Source organism: Podarcis raffonei, chromosome 15, assembly GCF_027172205.1.
Source record: "Podarcis raffonei isolate rPodRaf1 chromosome 15, rPodRaf1.pri, whole genome shotgun sequence".
Lineage (NCBI taxonomy): Eukaryota > Metazoa > Chordata > Lepidosauria > Squamata > Lacertidae > Podarcis > Podarcis raffonei.
The window spans coordinates 15,040,058-15,060,042 of NC_070616.1; the positions used below are offsets into that span (position 1 = coordinate 15,040,058).

At 46.5% G+C, this 19,985-nt stretch overlaps 1 protein-coding gene across 1 annotated transcript; it reads left to right on the forward strand.

The window, feature by feature from the left end:
- Nucleotides 1–417: 417 nt before the first annotated feature.
- On the forward strand, nucleotides 418–19,789 carry LOC128402757 (eosinophil peroxidase-like). Its single transcript, XM_053367126.1, has 14 exons — nucleotides 418–510; nucleotides 795–872; nucleotides 5,085–5,178; nucleotides 6,124–6,299; nucleotides 8,500–8,626; nucleotides 9,019–9,148; nucleotides 10,211–10,417; nucleotides 11,225–11,543; nucleotides 13,361–13,521; nucleotides 14,540–14,783; nucleotides 16,241–16,414; nucleotides 17,153–17,390; nucleotides 18,396–18,601; nucleotides 19,477–19,789. Exons 1-14 carry the CDS (start codon nucleotides 504–506, stop codon nucleotides 19,494–19,496), a joined length of 2,181 nt encoding a protein of 726 aa, XP_053223101.1. The 5' UTR covers nucleotides 418–503; the 3' UTR covers nucleotides 19,497–19,789.
- Nucleotides 19,790–19,985: the final 196 nt, after the last annotated feature.

Here is a 19,985-nt window from a genome sequence, read left to right on the forward strand (position 1 = left end):
CAAACAGATTCACCGTTTCCCTTAAAATATCCCTTAACAAGACTTTACAAAATTAGATCACAGTGCCAAACTGGCACAGCTCAGTCCCAGGAAGCCTTTGGTGAGGAAACACTCCGGGACACAGAGTTACTCAATTCTGGTGGCGAAGCCTGCAGAGCATCATGTACCCCTGCTGCAATCATCAATCACACTCAGCAATTAGTTTTGGGAGCAGTGAGGCAACACCCCAATTCCTGTGCCCCCAAATGACCTGGGAGCAACCCTCTGGCCACAGACTGGCCTCCCCCACAGCTGGGCAGAGCTTGAAATCTGCATTCCTGGAACAATGCATGGTGGGGCTTCATACAGCAGTCAGAGCATCTCAAGGGGGTGGGGCGGAGAAGGGGGTGTGGCCTTTCCTCCACCAATCCAGCTCCTGCGGACAGTTCCTCCTGCCATCCAAGGGGTGTGTCCAGGTATAAAAGTGTTGGTGTCCAAGCCACCGATGAGCAGAAGCGTCAAAGATGGCAGGTGAGTGGTCCTTACCCCTCCAAATGCTTTCTGGTCCTAAATTCTAGGCGAGTCAGAAAACTAATCTCCTATTTCAATGATAATGCTTTCTAAATGTTATACAAATCTCCGCCTGCTTTTGCTCTTTTGGGTGGGGGGGGGAGACAAATGTTGGAGCAGGTGGGGCTTTCACAGGTCTGCTGATGAAGAAACAGTCATGCACCGAAAGAAACTGCTCTTGAAACATTTTTATATTTTTGGGGGGCCAAATAAAATTGTCCTCTTTCTTTCTCTCGCTCTCCAAGGTGCACAGCTGCTCCTTGTTCTCCTGGGATGCCTGGTGGCCACAAAACCTCTCCAGGCAACAGATCTTCCTCTCCGTGGTAAGGCCCTTGCTTCTCTTTTTGCTATTGCTTTTAAAAATAATTATATTTGGAGAGTGTTTTGTTAACCCACCTATCCTCCCACCCACCCCGCCTTAAAAGGACCAGATCAAGACATTCTGATGCCCTAAACTATTTCAAAGTTAAGAGGCCCCCATAGCAGTATCTTTTAAAGTGCATTATTGGAACAGAAAGCACAATGAAAAATAGAACATTGATATTTGCATACACAAGCAACAATCTCACTGGAATACTTATCTTGCAAAAAGTCCATTTGCATTTGAGAGGCTTTTAAATGAAAGTACCTGGAGGTTTCCTGCTTAGCATGTAGCAGTGTAGTCAAAGATTCAATAAAGAGCATCTGCAGGAATTATTTGCTATAAGGGATATGGAAGCTGTAAAAAGGCATCTAGATTTTCTACCATCTATCCCATTGTAAAAACTGAGCTCGGAATAGAGAAATATTTGCCTGAGATTACTTCCCCTTTGCTTCGCACGGCTTTTAAGGTTCCAGACAATCAAAATTAACTTTCTGGATGGACGATACAAAAATATCCCTAGAGAACAGCGATTCCGCATCTTCGGGTGCCAGTCAGTTGAGGATACGAAACACTATATGCTATTTTGTAAGCTGTAGGAAAATCCAAGGGCTAAATACTTAAAGAAATTCCTTGACCCTCTTGCAGGGGTAGGCAAACTAAGGCCCAGGGGCCGGATGCGGCCCATTCGCCTTCTAAATCTGGCCCTCAGATGGTCCGGGAATCAGCGTGTTTTTACATGAGTAGAATGTATCCTTTTATTTAAAATGCATCTCTGGGTTATTTGTGGGACCTGCCTGGTGTTTTTATATGAGTAGAATGTGTCCTTTTATTTAAAATGCATCTCTGGGTTATTTGTGGGGTATAGGAATTCGTTCATATTTTTCTTCAAAATATAGTCCGGCCCACCACGTGGTCTGAGGGACGGTGGACCGGCCCACGGCTGAAAAAGGTTGCTGACCCCTTCTTCTTGTCACCCTCAGTGACATCAACAAAATCAAGTATCTGCTGTCTTGCTCGGTCAAACCAGTCATGCTCAATGCAGCAAAGTTTGTAATAAAAACGTCCCAACTCAAGAAAGTCCTTGAGTCCACTTTTGTGCTCTGTGATAAGAGTCACCCATGTATACATGCTCTACACATTACAAGGATTTTATCCCAAATGTTTTAATTTGTTTCCGAGACTCTTTGTTTACCGTATTTTTCGCTCTATAACACGCACCCGACCATAACACGCACGTAGTTTTTAGAGGAGGAAAATCCGTAGGCATGCCACCCATAGGCATTCCCTCCATAACACGCACAGACATTTCCCCTTACTTTCTAGGAGGAAAAAAGTGAGTGTTATGGTGCAAAAAATACGGTACATCTTTTCTTCTTTTTCTGTAGGTTTTTTTTTTGGCTGTAATCTGTATTTGATTGACCAATAAAATTTGTTGTGTTGTTATCTGCTTGTTGCTTAGCATATAAGACAACTCATTTCTGCACAGATTTATAAATCCAACAACAAATATTTCTGCAGCCAGTAGGTGTATATATATATATATATATATATATATATATATATATAGTCATATCAGAATGGTAAAGTCTGATTTGGAGTATGTTTTCCTTTTAAAAATAGCAATTACATAAACTTGAAATTTAGCAAACGAAACAAAAAAAAGTGTTTCAGGCCTCTTGTAATCTGGGTCCTCAATTGGAAGTTTTCATAATTTGTGCAATAAATCCAGCACTGTTCCCAAACAGCCCGAAACATTCTGCAGAATAGCCAGGGATAAATCTGTCAACAGAAGAATTTCAGTTGCTTCAAGGAAACCTTCAGATTTCCTGTGTGTTGCAACCTGTAGCTGCCAGAAGGCCTGTAATTCGACCTGTTTCTGAACAATGTGTGCAAAAACCTGCTGCATCAGTCCTGCTCCCCTGCCACCCCCCCCCCAATCCAGAAATTGTGCCAAGTTTCCTCAGGGGACTCCACTCTTTTTTGTCGCTGGAGAACATTTTGCTGTTAGAGGCCTACATAGCTGAAATGACCCATGAAATGAAACACAAAAACATCCTTTGAAATTCCCACTTCTCTGAGTTTTGCAATGCACTTCTGCAATGCACTCTCTCACTGGATCACTTTGCACCAGCTGTTCCTCTGCAGTTTGAGTTCTGCTTCCCTCCCCGCCCGCCATGGAAACAACTGCAACCTTCTGAAATCGTTCTAAGCTGTGCATGCTGTATTTGCTTACGGGACCCGCCTAGCAGCATGTTACAGTCTGCCAGAGGGATGAGTCCTTCGGATCCTCTCCAAAGCTTCTGTGGCTTAGCTGCTGTCCTTACCTGGACATTTGCTTTGCATGCTGCCTCTACAGCATCCAATAATAATAATAATAATAATAATTTATTATTTATACCCCGCCCATCTGGCTGGGCCTCCCGAGCCACTCTGGGCGGCTTCCATAAAAACCAAAAATACAGTAAAATATCACACGTTAAAAACTTCCCTGAACAGGGCTGCCTTAAGATGTCTTCTGAATGTCAGGTAGTTGTTTATCGCTTTGACATCTGCTGGAAGGGTGTTCCACAGGGCGGGCGCCACTACTGAGAAGGCCCTCTGCCTGGTTCCCTGTAGCTTTGCTTCTCGCAATGAGGGAACCGCCAGAAGGCCCTCGGCGCTGGACCTCAGCGTCCGGGCAGAACGATGGGGGTGGAGACGCTCCTTCAGGTATACTGGACCGAGACCGTTTAGGGCTTTAAAGGTCAGCACCAACACTTTGAATTGTGCTCGGAAACGTACTGGGAGCCAATGTAGGTCTTTCAAGACCGGTGTTATATGGTCTCGGCGGCCGCCCCCAGTCACCAGTCTAGCTGCCGCATTCTGGATTAGTTGTAGTTTCCGAGTCACCTTCAAAGGTAGCCCCACGTAGAGTGCATTGCAGTAGTCCAAGCCTCTGGAGAACTGTCATTCTATAATGGAGTTCTGGGGACCTGTATAACAGAGAACTGTCTTGCTGAACTACAGTTCTCTGGGAGAAAGCCATGTCTAAAATGGCCAACTTTTAAACTGGACTCAGCTCCTGTCCTTTGAATGGGTTAGCAGGCGATGTTACTTCTCTTTGAGCAGGGAGAAGCCTCGCCTGCAGATTTCTGTCTATCAGGCTGCTGTTAAACTCCTTAGAGCAGACCAAGACATTTTTTCCTGCTCAGCTGGCAACCCTGTCAGCATAGAACAGCTCTGCTCAGAGAGCTACGCTGATCGCTGATCTGCTCCCAAGTCAAGTCCAAGGTGTTGCCATTAGTATGTGAAATACATTCTTACAAAGGCAGAATGGGAATTATGTGGCACTTGTACAGTGAAGGTGCCTGCCTGATTTCAATAGGCAGGGAGTTCCAAAGTGTAGAGGTGCTGCCACACTAAAAGACTGAATTCTTACAAATGCAGTACAGGTATTATGTGTCACCTGTAACTGTGCCAATTCCGGAGATCAAAGCGCTTGAGTGGGCATATGTGGGGTATGGCAATTTTGCAGATAAGCTGGTCCCAAAAGCTTTATTCATGTACAGTGGTACTTTGGTTCTCGAACGGCTTAGTTGTCGAACAAATCAGCTCTCGGACACCGCAAACCCGGACGTAAGCAATACAGTTTGAGAATGTTTTTCGGAAGCTGAATGTCCAACACGGCTTCCAATTGACTGCAGGAAGCTCCTGCAGCCAATCGGAAGCTATGCCTTGGTTTTTGAACAGTTTCGGAAGTTGAACGGACTCCCAGAACGGATTAACTTTGAGAACCAAGGTACCACTGTATACTAATAGGACCACCTTGAACTTTGCCTGGTATCAAATTGGCAACCAGTACAGCAGGACCGTGCAGAACCGGGGGTCGGCTGGGTACACTTGCCCTGGGCCTCAGAGGGCTATGTTGTTCAGCCCCCCCCCCCCCAGGGCCTGCCAGACTTACACAGTCATGCCAAGAACAGGATTCCCAGCCCCAGGCCTCAGACAAGCTCTCTGAGCCCAGGTATTACATGCTGACAATATCTCACTCCTGTTAGCAATTATGCTGCAGCTTTTTGTTCTAAGTGGGAGGTGCAAACAACACCCCTTGGTTTTAAATGGAGGCATTTGATGCAAGATTCTCCTCTTGGACAAACCCAGACTAAGGGATGGTCTCTCTCTCTTGTTGCAGCCATTGGGAAGATTCTGGACACCTCAGACCTTCTGAGGAGTGTAGAAGAAGCAAAACAGCTGGTCGAAGATGCCTACAAACGCACCCAGCAGCGGTGAGGGCTGCGTCTCCTCCCTTCTCCACACAGCCACAGTGGGTTTAGCTGTGGCTCCTGCATAGCAGGGGGTTGGTTTGGATGACCCTTATTGGTCCCTTCCAACTCAACAATTCTATGATTCTGCGTTTCACAGGATCGTGCCGATTTACATGAGAAGGACCTGGGTGTGGCCACGATGGCAAGGGTCATAACGCCGCTGTCCATGAGCAAACTGGGTGCCTAAGGTTGCCAGCTGTTTTCCTGGCCCCTGCTCCTGCGCATTTAACAGCAACGCTGGCAAAGTGCTTGTCCTTTACTCCATACCGCATAAAGTTTCAACCGCTAGTGTTGACAGATCAGGTAATTGTTAAAAGGAGAAGTGGACAACTCAGGCTGCTGTTAAAGGTGTAGGAGCAGGTAAGTTGACAGCCTTACGGGTTATCTTCTGCTTTCTCTCCTGACTTTCCCCAGTTTGCTGGAGAGTTGCTGCATTGTGTTTCAGGTGGAAATTCGAGCAGAAATCCTTCAAGAAATCCTTCACACACAGGGGAAGGCTACCCCTCCTGTATATCTGCTTGCTGTGCCCCTGTCAAAGAGATACAGAAGCCCTGCAAGATCAAAGTGATGCAATCAATAAAATTGCATTAAACTATCATTTAACAGAATTTCTGTGCCACTTAATTTTAGACATGGTTGGAGGCTTATTATGAGATAATCAGAAAGTCATTATGGTATTGTGCTTGAAATAGCCATGATGACAGGAGCAAATAAACTTTTCTGGCTAGTTCAGCAATAGAATCCTCTATTAGAGTCTAACCCTCACGTATTACAGGAGACCAAGAATTAGGAGGTGCTCAGGGCATCATCCAGACTGACCCCAGCAACCAACAACAATATAATGAAATGTGCTTTCAAGTGCTGTTGCGTGACAAAGCTTCACTCAACTGTTTTCCGGCCCTCCAGCTTAAATGAGAAGCTGCAGAGAGAGAAGGTCAACCCCACAGATCTCCTGGTCTCCTTCAAGCAGCCCGTGGGAAGAACCAAGGAGGCGGTGAAAGCAGCGGACACCATGCACGTCACCTGGGCCCTCTTGAAACAGAAGCTGCAGCCGGCAATCCCCGGGGATTTCAACATCACAGGTAGGTGATGGAGGAGGAACCAGGTGCACTTCTTGTTTCAAGATGAACCAGCCTATTTCACACACTGTTCATCAATGCACGAAATCCAGATTTCAGTTCTGCAGCTAATCTCCAGCTAAGTTGTGTGTGCGCAATTGCATACGCTAGGCCAAAGTGTGCAAAATTATGCACACTTTGTTTATATTAATTATCACATTTATTTCCCACCTTTTCCTCCAAAGCAGCTCAAGGTAATGTACATAGACCTCCTCCCTCTCCATTTTATCCTCCCAACAACCCTGTGAGGTTCATTAGGCTGAGAGGCAGTCTAGAAGATGGAGTTTAGACAGCAATCAAATAACACAAGTTCCTATCCCAGACAGCCATTTGTAGAGAATCATGGAATTGTAGAATTGGAAGGGATCCTGAGGGTCATCTTGTCCAACCTTCTGGGATGCAGGAATCTCAGCTAAAGCATCCATGACAGATGGCCATCCAACCTCTGCTTAAAATCTCCAGTGAAGGGGGGTCCCCAAGCCCCCTCCCTGAGGGAGACCATTTACAGTCTGCAGTTTATGCTCATCAACAAGTTTGATGGTGTGAGGGGAGTCCTCTGTTTTCCTTTTTAGCTCTGATATTGCTGTCACAGTCAGCTGAAAAAGAGTCTTTAGGCTTCAAACCTTGTGCCAATTTTGTTTTAATTAATCACCCCCCAAATGTCCTATTGCAGGGGGGTGACCCTCGGGGTCCCTTCCAACTTTACAACCCTATGATTCTGTGATTGCCATTCTTTATTGCACCAGTTTGTCAAAGAAGCACTTGTGTTATGATAAGAGAAATATGCTTTCCACAAAGGTGTGTGTTTTATGGAGCAAAATTGCTTACAGAAAGCTGTGTGTCATGAATAACGAGAACTAGAATGCCGGTGGGTTTTCATGCGGCTTACTTAAAAAATAAATAAGTCACCAACTGATGTGGAAATGTAGGGAACTGAACTTGCGGCTTGGAAAATCAGAAATTGAGAGAAACTGAAGCTGGCGTGTTTACCATCTCCCTAGTGTTGGGAAGCCCCCACTCCCACCCCAGGCACGCTTTAGAAACTACTTGAAAGGGATCTGCACAAGCCACTTCCATTTTCCCAGACTGGGGTTGTGAAAGCGTGTCGGCCACAGGTCACGCAAAAGATGCTTAGTCAATGAGGCACAAGAGCCTGCTCTAGAAAGAGGAAACAGGACCAAACAATCCATTTTCTCCCCTGGTGGAAACAAATGTATACGAAATACATTGTTAATCTCAAGGTATGCTTTTCAAAAAGCATTTTATCCTAATACACACACACACACACACACACACACACACACACACACACACACCTGCTTCTGGTGCTGTATTGCGAAATTCACAAGAGTGTGAGATGCAAAGGATAAACTCCAGCTTCTTTAACTATGAACCCCAAAATCTGGGATCGCCTCAAAACTGGTGCCAAAGTTTTATAGTCGTTTTGTAGCAAAAAAAAACCCCCACAGAGTAATTGATATGTCAAACCCGGGTTCGTAGTTAACACCCCCAAACCCAACATTGTCTGATCCCCTCAAAACCAGCGCCAAAGTTTTGTAGTCGTTTTGTTGCAAAAACCCCATATTTTGTAGTGCCCCACAAATGGAGTCCTTCATATATCAAACCCAATGTGCTTTCTGCAAAACCTTTGCAATAGTTTGGCGTCGGTTTTGAGTGAATCAGATGATGTTGGTTTTTTGGGTGTTAACTGCAAACCCCTGGGTTTGAAGTATGAAGCACTCTGTTTGTGAGGCGCTACAAAACATGGGGTTTTCACCACAAAACGACTACAAAACTTTGGCACTGGTTTTGAAGGAATCGGACAACGTTGGTTTTTGGGTGATCCCGAGACTTCTGGGTTTGATGCATCAATTACTCTGTCTGAATACCAGTTGCTGAAAACCACAGGAAGGAGAATTTCTGTTGCACTCAGGTCTTGCTTGCAAATTTCCCATAGGCCTCTAAGTTGGCCTTTGTGAGAACAGGATACTAGAACATTGGCCTGATCCAGCAGGCTCTTCTGATGTTAGCATCACAAAATTCCGATCTGGGTTTATCAGCGCAAGAGGTGTAGTAAATCTGTTCAGCTCACTTAAAAACATGGACCGAATTAAACCCTTCCGTGTCCCTAGCTGAGACCTCTTCCATCTCCTTCCTCCTGCAGATGTTCTCAGTCCAGGCCAGATGCAAACTATCTACAAGGCGTCTGGCTGTGCCAAGCAGGAACAGAGCCCATTGCAGTGTGATTTCAATAGCCCTTTCCGGACTATTACGGGAGAATGTAACAACAGGTAAGCTTCTATATCCAGCATGTCGGCTTTTAAAAGCCCAGCCCAGCCATGAACTCATTTGGTGAGCTGCTCACAGACAGGACCATAGTTCAGTGATATAGGCAGCGCATCTGCCCTGTGGACAGGTTCAAACCCTGGCAGCATCTCCTGGTAGGACTGGGGGAAAGGCCTGGAGAGCTGCTGCCAATCAGTGTAGGCAATATTGAGTTGATGGAACCATGGTCTGGCTCCATATAAGGCAGCTTCCTAAGTTCCCATTAACAATGGAGGAGAAAAACCATGAACTCCCCCTTGAGTGGGATTTAAATGCAATAAATAAAAATATGATTCTCTCCCCCCCCCTTTGCTGCTTTTTAAAAATGAATCTCTGTGGCCCTTCTGGAACATTCCAGGAGGATTCCTACCTTAGGGGCCAACAACCGCCCTTATGCCCGGCGGCTTCTGCAAGAGTACGAAGATGGCATATCCCTCCCGCGTGGCTGGACGGAAAACAAGACATATTATGGATTCCCCCTGCCCTTGGTAAGGAGTCAACCCCAGCTGTGCTCTGCTTTGCAAAACAGATTTCTGAACGGTTGCTCAGAATGCGTCAGGGTTTTAGGAAAAGAGAAGGGATAATTTTTTTAATCATGATGGAAATCCACAGCATGACAACAGGAAATGGGAACAGAAGATACAAGACGGGTGAATTAATGAATACATAACAAAAAAATAATGATGGAATATTATTTTAATATATGATCACAGCAGAGAGACTCTTTTGTGGACAAAGGCAGAAAGACTTGTTGTTTAATATGGAGGAATAGTTGTTCAAGTTATTGGAGACAAAGTTGACATGTTTGATTACAGAAAAACCATTGCCAACACATTTATTAATAACAATAATTAGAGAAGCCCTTTTGGACTTTTTGTGTGGAAAGTAAAATGAATTAATTTGAGATATTTGGGTTAATAAGTATTATTGCCTAACAGATAGTAGATCAGTTGGATGTCATTCTGGAGTGAATGTTTTGAATAATTCCTTTTATGTAAGTGACAGACAGAAGATCAGAAGTCTTTTTTATTTTTCTTCTTTTTGAAAATTTTACTTGGGTGTCCTCTGGGCCATTTTTGGAGCCCAAGCGGGAGGCAGGGAAGGATTTTAGGGAAAGAGGGGGAAGGTGGCAAAGCGGATAGGAAAGTGGCACCTATCACAATGCATGTTATAATCTGTGTTCTTCTATCATAGAACTGTAGAGTTGGTAGGGACCCCAAGGGTCATCTAGACCAACCCCCTGCAATGCATGAATCACAGCTATGAATTTAGCCTGGTAACAAATCAGCAGACAGTGCAGATCTCTGGTGCTATAGGCTGACAAGGTCTCACTCCTGCCAGCAACTGTGCTGCTGCATTCTGCCCTCGCTTTAGCTTCTGAACTTTGACTGCCGGGGTGTTTTTGGCCCCTTCAGCGAATCTGGATAAGTGTGAGGCCTTTTGGGGGTGTCCAGGCTCAGGGTCCGCAAGTTTACAACCATCAGCCTTGGCGCTTGGAATCGGCGACCGAGATCTGTTCCTCTGTTATGTCTTGGTAATGTCTGCTGCAGGTCCGGGCGGTATCCAACCAGATCGTCGCCTTCAACGACAAAAGACTCACCGACGACCCATTCCGATCGGTCATGTTCATGCAATACGGCCAGTTTATTGACCACGACTTGGATTTTGGGCCCAGTACCACGGCCACCCTCACCTTCATCAAAGGAGCAGACTGTGAAAATACTTGCGCAAAGGCACCCCCTTGCTTCCCCATCAAGGTGCGTGAAAGTCCAGGATTCATTCTACCCTTTTCCAGAAATGCAACCTGTCTGATACAATAGTCCACGGATCCCCGACACAGATAATCATAATCATAATACTTTATTATTTATACCCCGCCCATCTGGCTTGGTTTCCCCAGCCACTCTGGGTGACTTGCAACAGAATATTGAAATGCAATAGTCTATTAAACATTAAAAGCTTCCCTAAACAGGGCTGCCTTCAGATGTCTTCTAAAAGTTTGGTAGTTGTTTTTCTCTTTGACATCTAGTGGGAGGGCATTCCACAGGGTGGGTGCCACTACTGAGAAGGCCCTCTGCCTGGTTCCTTGTAACTTGGTTTCTTGCAAAGAGGGAACTGCCAGAAGGCCCTCGGCGCTGGACCTCAGCGTCCGGGCAGAACGATGGAGGTGGAGATGCTCCTTCAGGTATACTGGGCCGAGGCCGTTTAGGGCTTTAAAGGTCAACACCAACACTTTGAATTGTGCTTGGAAACATACTGGGAGCCAGATTGAAGGTCACATACATCATCATCATCATCATCATCATTATTATTATTATTATTATTATTATTATTATCCCACCTTTCCTTCCAAGGATCTCAAGGTGGTGTACATAGTTCTCCTCCCCATTTTATCCTCCCAACAGGGTTCTGTGAGGTAGCCTAGGCTGAAAGCCAAATGTCACCCCCATGGCCATTGTGGGGAGGATTCGAACCCAGGCCTCCCAGGTCTGCCACTCTAACCACTAGACCACCACTGGCTCTCTATTTCATTTTTAAAAAATTATTATTTTGTGGGGCTGCAGATCCCTCCTAATGACCCAGTGAAAGACCCCAAAGGCTGCATGGCCTTCACGAGAGCGGCCCCTGCCTGCAACGGGGGCTACGCCATCCGCAACCAGATCAACGCTCTGACGGCCTTCCTTGACGCCAGCATGGTCTACGCCAGCGAAGTCGACTGGGCGAGGCAACTGAGGAACGCCTCAAGCAACCAAGGGCTGCTGGCTGTCAACCTGAACTACACAGACAAAGGGCTGGCCTACCTCCCTTTCGGCAACCCGCCAGGCTTCCCAGAGCTCTGCAATAAAACCAACACGACAGCAAAAATCCCCTGTTTCTTTGCAGGTAGGTCTGTTTATTTTTATACTGAATCAGACCCTTGTTTCACACTGACTGGCACCAAGGGCTCTCCGGGGTTTCAAAAGAGGGGATATTCCCAGCCCTTCCCAGGACCTTCTCCCTAGCACAGAGCTTTGGCCATGTCCTTTAAAATAAACCAACATGCTAGTCCTCATGATTCTAAATGAAGGGCTGATTTTGCATGTAAGGCAGATGTTCTTTCACAGAGCTTTGGTCCTTCGGCTCAAGACCAAGTAAGATTCCAGTCCTCATTGTTCTTGATTTGAAAAGGAAGGTATTTTCTACTGAGTCAAACCACAAGTCCATCTAGCTCAGTATTGCCTTACACCAGGGGTCGCCTGGGCCGGTTCACTCCAGCAGAGATCCCTCTCACGCGTGCCTGCAATTTCCAGTGCCTGCGCATACGCAGTTTTCAGCGACACGGAAGTGAGTCCCCACGCTGTGCTGGTTTAGCACAGCATGCAAGGATTCACCGAGCAGGCGGCTCGGGAGCAGCTCATGGGCCTTGGGCTGCTGACCCCTGCCCTACACTGACTGGCAGTTGCTCTCCAGGATTTCAGGCTACCCTACCTGGAGATGACATTGGGGATTTGAACCCAGGACCTGCTGCATGCAGAGCAGGTGCTCTTCCACTCAGCTATGCTCCTCTGGAAACCTGTAAGGAACAGTTGAGGGACAGTTGATGTTTAGCCTGGAGACAAGAAGGCTGAGAGATGTTAGGAAGCCATCTTCAAATATCTGAAGGGCTGTCATCACATGGAAGGTGGAGCACGCTTGTTTTCTGCTGCTCCAGGGGGTAGGACCTCAACCAAGGGATTAAAATGGCAAGAAAAGACACATAACATTAGGAAGAACTTCCAGGTGGTAGTAGATTTTCAACAGGTCTACCTTGGACACTGGTGGAATCTCCTTCCTTGTAGGTTTCTAAACAGAGGTTGGACGACCATCTGCCAGAGATTCCTTAGCTGTGGTTCCTGCTTTGAAGGGGTAGATAACCCATGGGGTCAGGCTTGCTTAATGGGGACTCGAAAAAGGGCCTTTAGGCTCTCAGTGGCTGCTTCCAGACTTTGGGATTCCCTCCCTGGAGAAACTAGACTGGCTCCTTCCTTGTTGTCCTTCTGCTGGCAGGTGAAGATTGTTTTATTCTGCCAGGACTTTGAGGACTGGCTGTTTTTTAAGGGAGGACTTTTGATAGTGCTGTACTGTTTTTATTATTTGTATTTCGATGTGAATTTTATATTGTTTCAATTCTATTAGAGTTTAATTACCTCTTTTTGTTTGTTTTTGTTTGTTTTTTGCTTTCTTATTTTTTTACCAAAAACAAAAACGGCAAAGAAACGAAACAAAAACAAAACGAAAAAGACTTTAATTACTTCTTATTGATTTATCTTTTATATATTTTTAGCTCTTTGTCTTTTATCTGCATTGTTTCAATTTGTATAAACCACCTTGAGTCCCTGTCTGGGGAGTTGGTGGGATATAATAATAATAATAATAATAATAATAATAATAATAATAATAATAATAATAAAAGGTAGATAGATAAATAGATGATAGATGATAGATAGATAGATAGATAGATAGATAGATAGATAGATAGATGATAGATAGATAGATGATAGATAGATGATTAGATAGATAGATAGATAGATGATAGATAGATAGATGATAGATAGATGATAGAAGAAGTCTTGCTAAAATGTTGTGCCTTTAGAGAGCCTGTGCTTTCCAAGTTGTTTCTTACAAGCACAAGGTGGCTGGTTGGATCTAACAACACTTCCTTCTTCTCTGGGGTCTTCAAGGGGACAATCGTGTCAACGAGATGCCAGGTCTAACTGCCTTGCAGACGCTCTTCATGAGGTTCCACAACCGCATGGCCTCTCAGCTGAAGATGCTGAATCCACACATGGATTCAGACACCATCTACAACATAGCCCGGAAAATCAATGGAGCAGTAATTCAGGTACTGGTTGAGACAGCAGCCCTGTGCCGCTAAGAAATGAGGCAAGGTCTTGTCAAGATGCAAGGCCGGTTTGGAAAAGCCCCCGCTGTGTTCAGTCCAGACTACTGATGTTCATGAGTTTGGGATGGGGTGAGCTAGCTGTGGAGAGGTATGGCGGGTGGGGTAGATTCTTATCTCTGTTACCCACCAAGACCAACCTCAGTTCATAGGGGATTCTCTTGGAATAACTAGGTCAATCACCTACTGAAACCCTTTTTGGTATGCAGAGTGAGCGGAGTTTAAGCTTGACAGAAAGGCAGTGTAGTGTAGTGGTTAGAGTTTCAGGCTACTTGGACCTGGCAGGCCAGGGTTTAAATCTCTACTCAACCTGGAGCCAGTCGCTGCCTCCCAGCCTAATCTGCCTCACAGGATTGTTGTGGAGATGAACTGAGGAGTGGAAGGGCCTGTACACCACCTTCAAGCCACATCCCATGGACTGGCTAAATGCAGAGGAAGGGCACCAACCCCCAAGGGAACCCCCAGGAGAAGGCGGCTCAGAGCCTGGGGATTGTCAGTAGGATGGCAATGAGCGGTCCGAGGGAGAAGATGGAGAAGACTGGGAGGGCTTGGTGAGCAAGAAGAGTCTGTGGCAGAAAAAACCCCAGAATTAGAAGCAGAGGCAGGAGAGGAGGGAGATCAAGAGGCAGTCTGGCTGGTGAAGAGGCATGTGTGTCTCTCCTTCCTGCTACTATAAGCTCCCTTCCCTGCCTCTGCCCCCGGTCTCCCAGGACCAGAAGAGGCATGAAGCAAGAGAGCAAAGTCAGACACACAGGCGCAGTCTCATATTGCTTGGGAGAAACCCTGGAGGGGACTTAGGCAGCTGTGGGAAGGTGGTGACCTTAGTCCCTGCAACTGCCTCATTGGGGCAAGACCTACTGGAATCACTAGGCCTGTGCTGTTTTGGTTTCTTTGAATATGTTTTAAGGGAGAACTTCAGTGTCTGTTTCTCTTCACGCTCTCCTCTGCTTCTACATTCCAGAAAATCACCTATAGCGAATACCTGCCGGCCCTCCTGGGTGACGCATTCCCTCGTTTTGTGGGTCGCAGCACGGGCTACAATGACTCCGTGGACCCGCGAATCGCCAGCTCCTTCACCAACGCCTTCCGTTTTGGGCATGCCTCGGTGCGGCCTGTGGTGTTTCGCTTGGATAGCCGCTACCAGCTTCAAAGCGAGACCCCCCTCGAGAAGGAATTTTTTGCTTCATGGAGAATCATTCAGCAAGGTATGTCCCTCTTGGGCAAGGCCAAGAAGAGGAGGGGGAATGCGGTGCAAACCTCCGGGGCCCTGAGGTCCGAAAAAGGTCCTGGGGCCCAACCATGTTGCATACGGTTTATGTCATTCTTAACAAAATAATGTATTTCATGCTCAATGTACATGCTATTCTGAATAATGACTTGCAGACTAGACTTGTGCTTTGACTGTACAGCGGTGCAGCCTTGTCTTATTATGTACCATCACATCTGTATGTTTTTGTAAGTGAAGACAATGCAACTACAACAAAGTTGTGCAATACACATTGTGTTGTGCTACATGTACAAGGTTAACCTTAAAGTGTATCACCAGCTCAGCAACTAGTGGGTGCTTATATTATTGATATTAGTCATTAGGATCTTAATACAGTCGTACCTCGGAAGTAGAACAGAATCGTTCTGGTAGTCCATTTGACTTCCAAAATGTTTGGAAACCAAGGTGCAGCTTCCGATTGGCTGCAGGAAGCTCCTGCAGCCAATCGGAAACTGAGTTGGATGTTTGGGTTCCAAAGAACGTTTGCAAACCGGAACACTCACTTCCAGGTTTGCGGTGTTTGGGACTCCATCATCTGGTCCTTCCCCCATCACATGGTGGTTTCTGTATGATTTTTCCATCTATCTCAGATTCCAGAAAGCCCGTCGATTGAGGCTCAGGTACTTCTTCCCATATGCGCCAGCCCATACACTTAGCAGTGCAGGAACCTCCAGGCCACAGGCCAAGTTTGGCTGGCAAAGGTCCTAGTTTTGATGCACATGGCGAATCTCCCCAAAGCACATACCCTCCTGCTCCACAGCTGAGATTGTGTGTGACATCAGGAGTGGGCAAAAGTGAGATCCCGATTCTTTCTCGGTAAGCAGGGCTCGCTGTCAGTACCTCCCTTGAGCAGTTGAGGGCATTTGCTTCCTCTGTTGGCAGGAAGCAAACTGGAGTCAAATCCCTTCCTTCTGGCCAGCTTCAAAGGAGCTTGCTGCAGCATCAATCAGTGGTTAAACCCTGCAGGATAGCTCAGTTGGTAGAGCATGAGACACTTAATCCCAAGGTTGTGGGTTCAAGTCCAATGTTGGGTGAAAGATTCCTGCATTGCAGGGAGTTGGCTAGATCAGTGGTTCTCAATCTGTGGGTCCCCAGATGTTGTTGGACTACAACTCCCATCATCCCTGAGCTCTGGCCTTGCTAGCTAGGGGTGATGGGAGTTGTAGTTCAACAACATCTGGGGACCCACAGGTTGAGAAAGGCTGGGCTAGATGATCTTTGTGGTCCCTTCCAACTCTAAAAGGTACCCTACTTGCACAGCTGCAGGCAGGTTGTGGTCTGGAAATCCAGTAGAGGCTACAGGTTCAGCAGGTGGGGGGAGATGGAGGTCCCTCAGGCAGCAGCTAAATGTGCCAGTGAGCCATAATTTTGCAAGCAGATGTTTTGTTCTTCCAGGAGGTATTGACCCGCTTATTCGAGGCCTCTTGGGTAAGCCAGCCAAACTGGTGAGGCCGGACCAGTTGGTGGTGGATGCTCTCAGGGACAAACTCTTTGAACAGATCAGGAATGGCAGTGGACTAGATTTGCCCTCCCTCAACATGCAGCGAGGCCGAGATCACGGCCTCCCAGGTAAGGCAAGCAGAGCCTGCACAGATGTTGGAGACTGTTGCTCAATGACCAGCCGGTGCAGAGAAATGTCTGAAAGACTCATTGGCCAGCCTTAGTCCCCTCTTGAGAAACTCTCAGGAGCTGGGTACGGGAGGCCAGTGAAGACAGAAATCTCCGAACCAAAGAACCTAGGAAGAGCCTGCAGGATCAGAGCAATGGCCCATCTGGTCCAGCATCCTGTTGCCCTGATGGTTGGTTGATGGATGAGAAGCCCACAAGCAGGAGCTGAGCAGAACAGCCATCTCTTCACATCCCAATAGCCTTCTAGTGGGATATAACCAACATGTTTAATTCTAATTAATGCATGAAGGGGTTAAGACCATAGAGTAAGCTGTCCTGTCAGGCTTAGCTAGGTCACACACCCCACCTGGGGAGGAAGCTCTATGGAACTATTTGTTCCCCTCTTTCCACAATAGCTATGCTCTGTCTCCACCATTAGAAACAGGATGCCTCTGAATATCAGTTGCTGGAAACCGCAGGTGGGGAGGGTTGTTGCTGTCGTGCTCCCTAGCAGAAATAAACTTCCTGGCGGACTGTATGCCAGGAAAGGGGTCCCACCCACTTGGGTTGGCTGCATTACAACAACAACGCCCCTCTAAAACCCCACTCCGCTCTTCTTTGCCTGTGCTAGAGTGTCTCTCTTGCACTTCAGATGCCTTGAAATGAACCCAGCTTTTGATATCGGTGCTCGTCCTGCAGGTTACAATGCCTGGCGGCAATTCTGCGGCCTTTCCCAACCCCAGAATGAGAACGAACTCGCTGCCGTCATCCAGAACCGCGATGTGGCCAAGAAGTTTATGAGCCTTTACAAGACCCCCAACAACATTGACCTCTGGGTTGGGGGCGTGGCAGAGCCTTTGGTCCGGAATGGCAGAGTTGGCCCTACCTTCGCGTGCATCATCGGAGACCAGTTCCGAAGGACTCGGACCGGTGACAGGTGAGCAGGCAGAGGAAGCCCAGAACCTCTGTGATTTTCTGTTTCAATCGACTGGTCTTCCTAAGTAGCTTACGTACACCCGTCACTTTCCTTCTAAATTAAGCAGAAGCCATTTCATCACAAAGACAAGCAAATTACAGCCCATAAACTAGTGGCAAGGCCAGCAGGAGATGGTTATTTTGTTTCACTTTTCATTTATTTTCATAAAATCTATACAAAACAAAACAAAAAAAAAACCCTCAAAGTGGTTTACAAAAAAGGGGAAAAAATTAAAAACCATTCTTTAAAGCATATGAAAAATAAAATCAGCAATAAGTGAAAAATAGATTAAAATATACTGCAACATTCTACATGTCTGTGTAGGCCTGTCTGAACAAAAATGCTTTTTTTAGAAAATATTGTTCATTTTCTTGTTACAAAATTGTACACACTTAATAATAAAACATGACACGACTATCGAAAATGGGGTCCAGTCAGTGATGTGTGTGTGTAAAATACTAAACATATTATTTTACGGTACCTAATCATGAGGTAATTACAGTAATCTATAATAAATACCTTCCAAAGCTTTTACAAATTTTGGGCCAGATCCAAATTTCTTAACTACTTCCATTAAATAATTTGGTTCTATGCAATCAAATGCTTTAAAAATATCATGTGTGAGACTTGCTAAAGTAGATGATGTTTTCCTGCTGAAAGGAAGAATGTTAAAAAAAAAAAATCCTTATTGAATCAGTAATTCTTCACCCTCGAATAAACCCAGATTGGACTGGGTGTGTGGAAATGTCAATAAACATTTTAAATCTATGGACCAGAATGACCGGAGAGGTTTTATAATCTAGATTTAACAAGGAGATTGGTCAGTATGACTCAGCATTGGTAGTGCCCAGTGATATCTGATCCCCACTTCTAGATGGGCCCTTTTTGGCCTGATCCAGCAGGCACTCCTTTTGCTTTCATGGTGCCAGGTGCTAGGGCACTGACCCCTTTTCTCTTTCCCCTCAGATTCTATTATGAGAATCCCGGCGTCTTCACCCCATCGCAGCTCCAGGCCCTCAACCGAGTCTCACTGGCTCACATAATCTGTGAAAACACCAACATCCGTGAGGTGCCACGCAATGTGTTCCGGGCCAACAGCTACCCCGGGGATTTCGTCCGCTGCAGCACTGTCCCAAGGCTCAGCCTCTTTGCCTGGAAGTGCACTTGTGATTGTGAGTCTGTCAATGGAGAGGGATATGTGGCAGGGAGTCCCACAGGCTCCCACTGCAACTAAATGCTTGCTGGATTTGACCACGGGAGCCTTGGTCCTCCACCTTCCATTTCCTCGTTTTCCAAATGCTTGGAGTTTACAAGGGCGTAACTTACTATCATGATCACCAGTGCTTTTTTTCTGGTGGTTTTCAATGGTACACAGAACCGGTATCTCTATCTATCTGTCGTCTATCTATCTAAAATAAAGGGTCAAAAGCCAGTGTCAGGTACGCTGGCAGGCAAGGGAGTTTTCCCCTCCCCTCCGGTAGCTTCCGATAAGAAGTAACGAGCCTTTGTCAGGTTTATAGTCTGTTGTATTTACAACATACTGAGAGCAACATCAGGCCGCCCTCCCCACGGATGGCAGTTGCTCACTCTGAGTCCTGTCCCCTTCCGCAGCAAGAAGTGCACCACCGGCCACCTGTCCCTCCCCTGAGCTTCCATTGTTCCTGGACCCTTTCAGTCCTCCAAGTTCTAGAGGAGGGAGGGACTTCCCCGCCACTCTCGATTTAAGAATCTCCCAAAGGCTCCCTCCCGCCTGGTTGCCTAGCTACTATCTCAAAACTGTCCAGCTCTTCCCCCGACTGAGCAGCCTCTGAATCTGCTGGTCTCTCTGCTTCTGGGAATGTGTAAGGTGGGGGGGGGGATCCTCCTCCTCCTCCTCCTCTGTCAGAGGCTGCTCTGTCTGTGCCTGCATTCCTTCATCTCCGGAGTCAGGCCAGTCTCTGGCATCTGATTCAGACCAGCCCCTGACAGCCAGGGCAAAGAAGTGCATCTTCAGCATCTCTCTGGGGAGGGAGCTCCTTTAATCCTCTTTCTCCCCTTCTTCTCTTAGCTGCAGATGGCTCTTGTTGAGGACGGAGCTCCTGTGGATCTAGAACTGGGACCTGCATCCCTAAGAAAGAAGAAAGGCCTTCGCTTGGCTCCAGTTGGATTCTTGCCCCTGCTCACGTCCCACCTACTGTTTTGGAAATTTGCAGGGGCAGTCCTACCCAACCTTGCTTTTCGCGACAAAGATCCAGAATAAAGCAGTTGCTGTGTGATAGATCCATTTGTTTCCACCTCAGCGAGACATGCATGATGTTGCTAAATAACAGCTACCTGGGTGGTTGAAATGGCTTGAAATAAGTTTGGTTTACGGTTATGATTATGATGGCATGAGGTTGTTTTCTGTCTTCAGAAAGAAAACTCTCTGTATAGACACTTTTTCAAAACGAAAAATATATGGGGGGCAGATACAAATACCCCTAAATGGTCAGTGGCTGAAACTTGAGGACGGGGAGGTTACTACCAAATGGGTTGACACTATGCTCAAAGGACAATTGTTGCAGGTCTGCTGCGCAG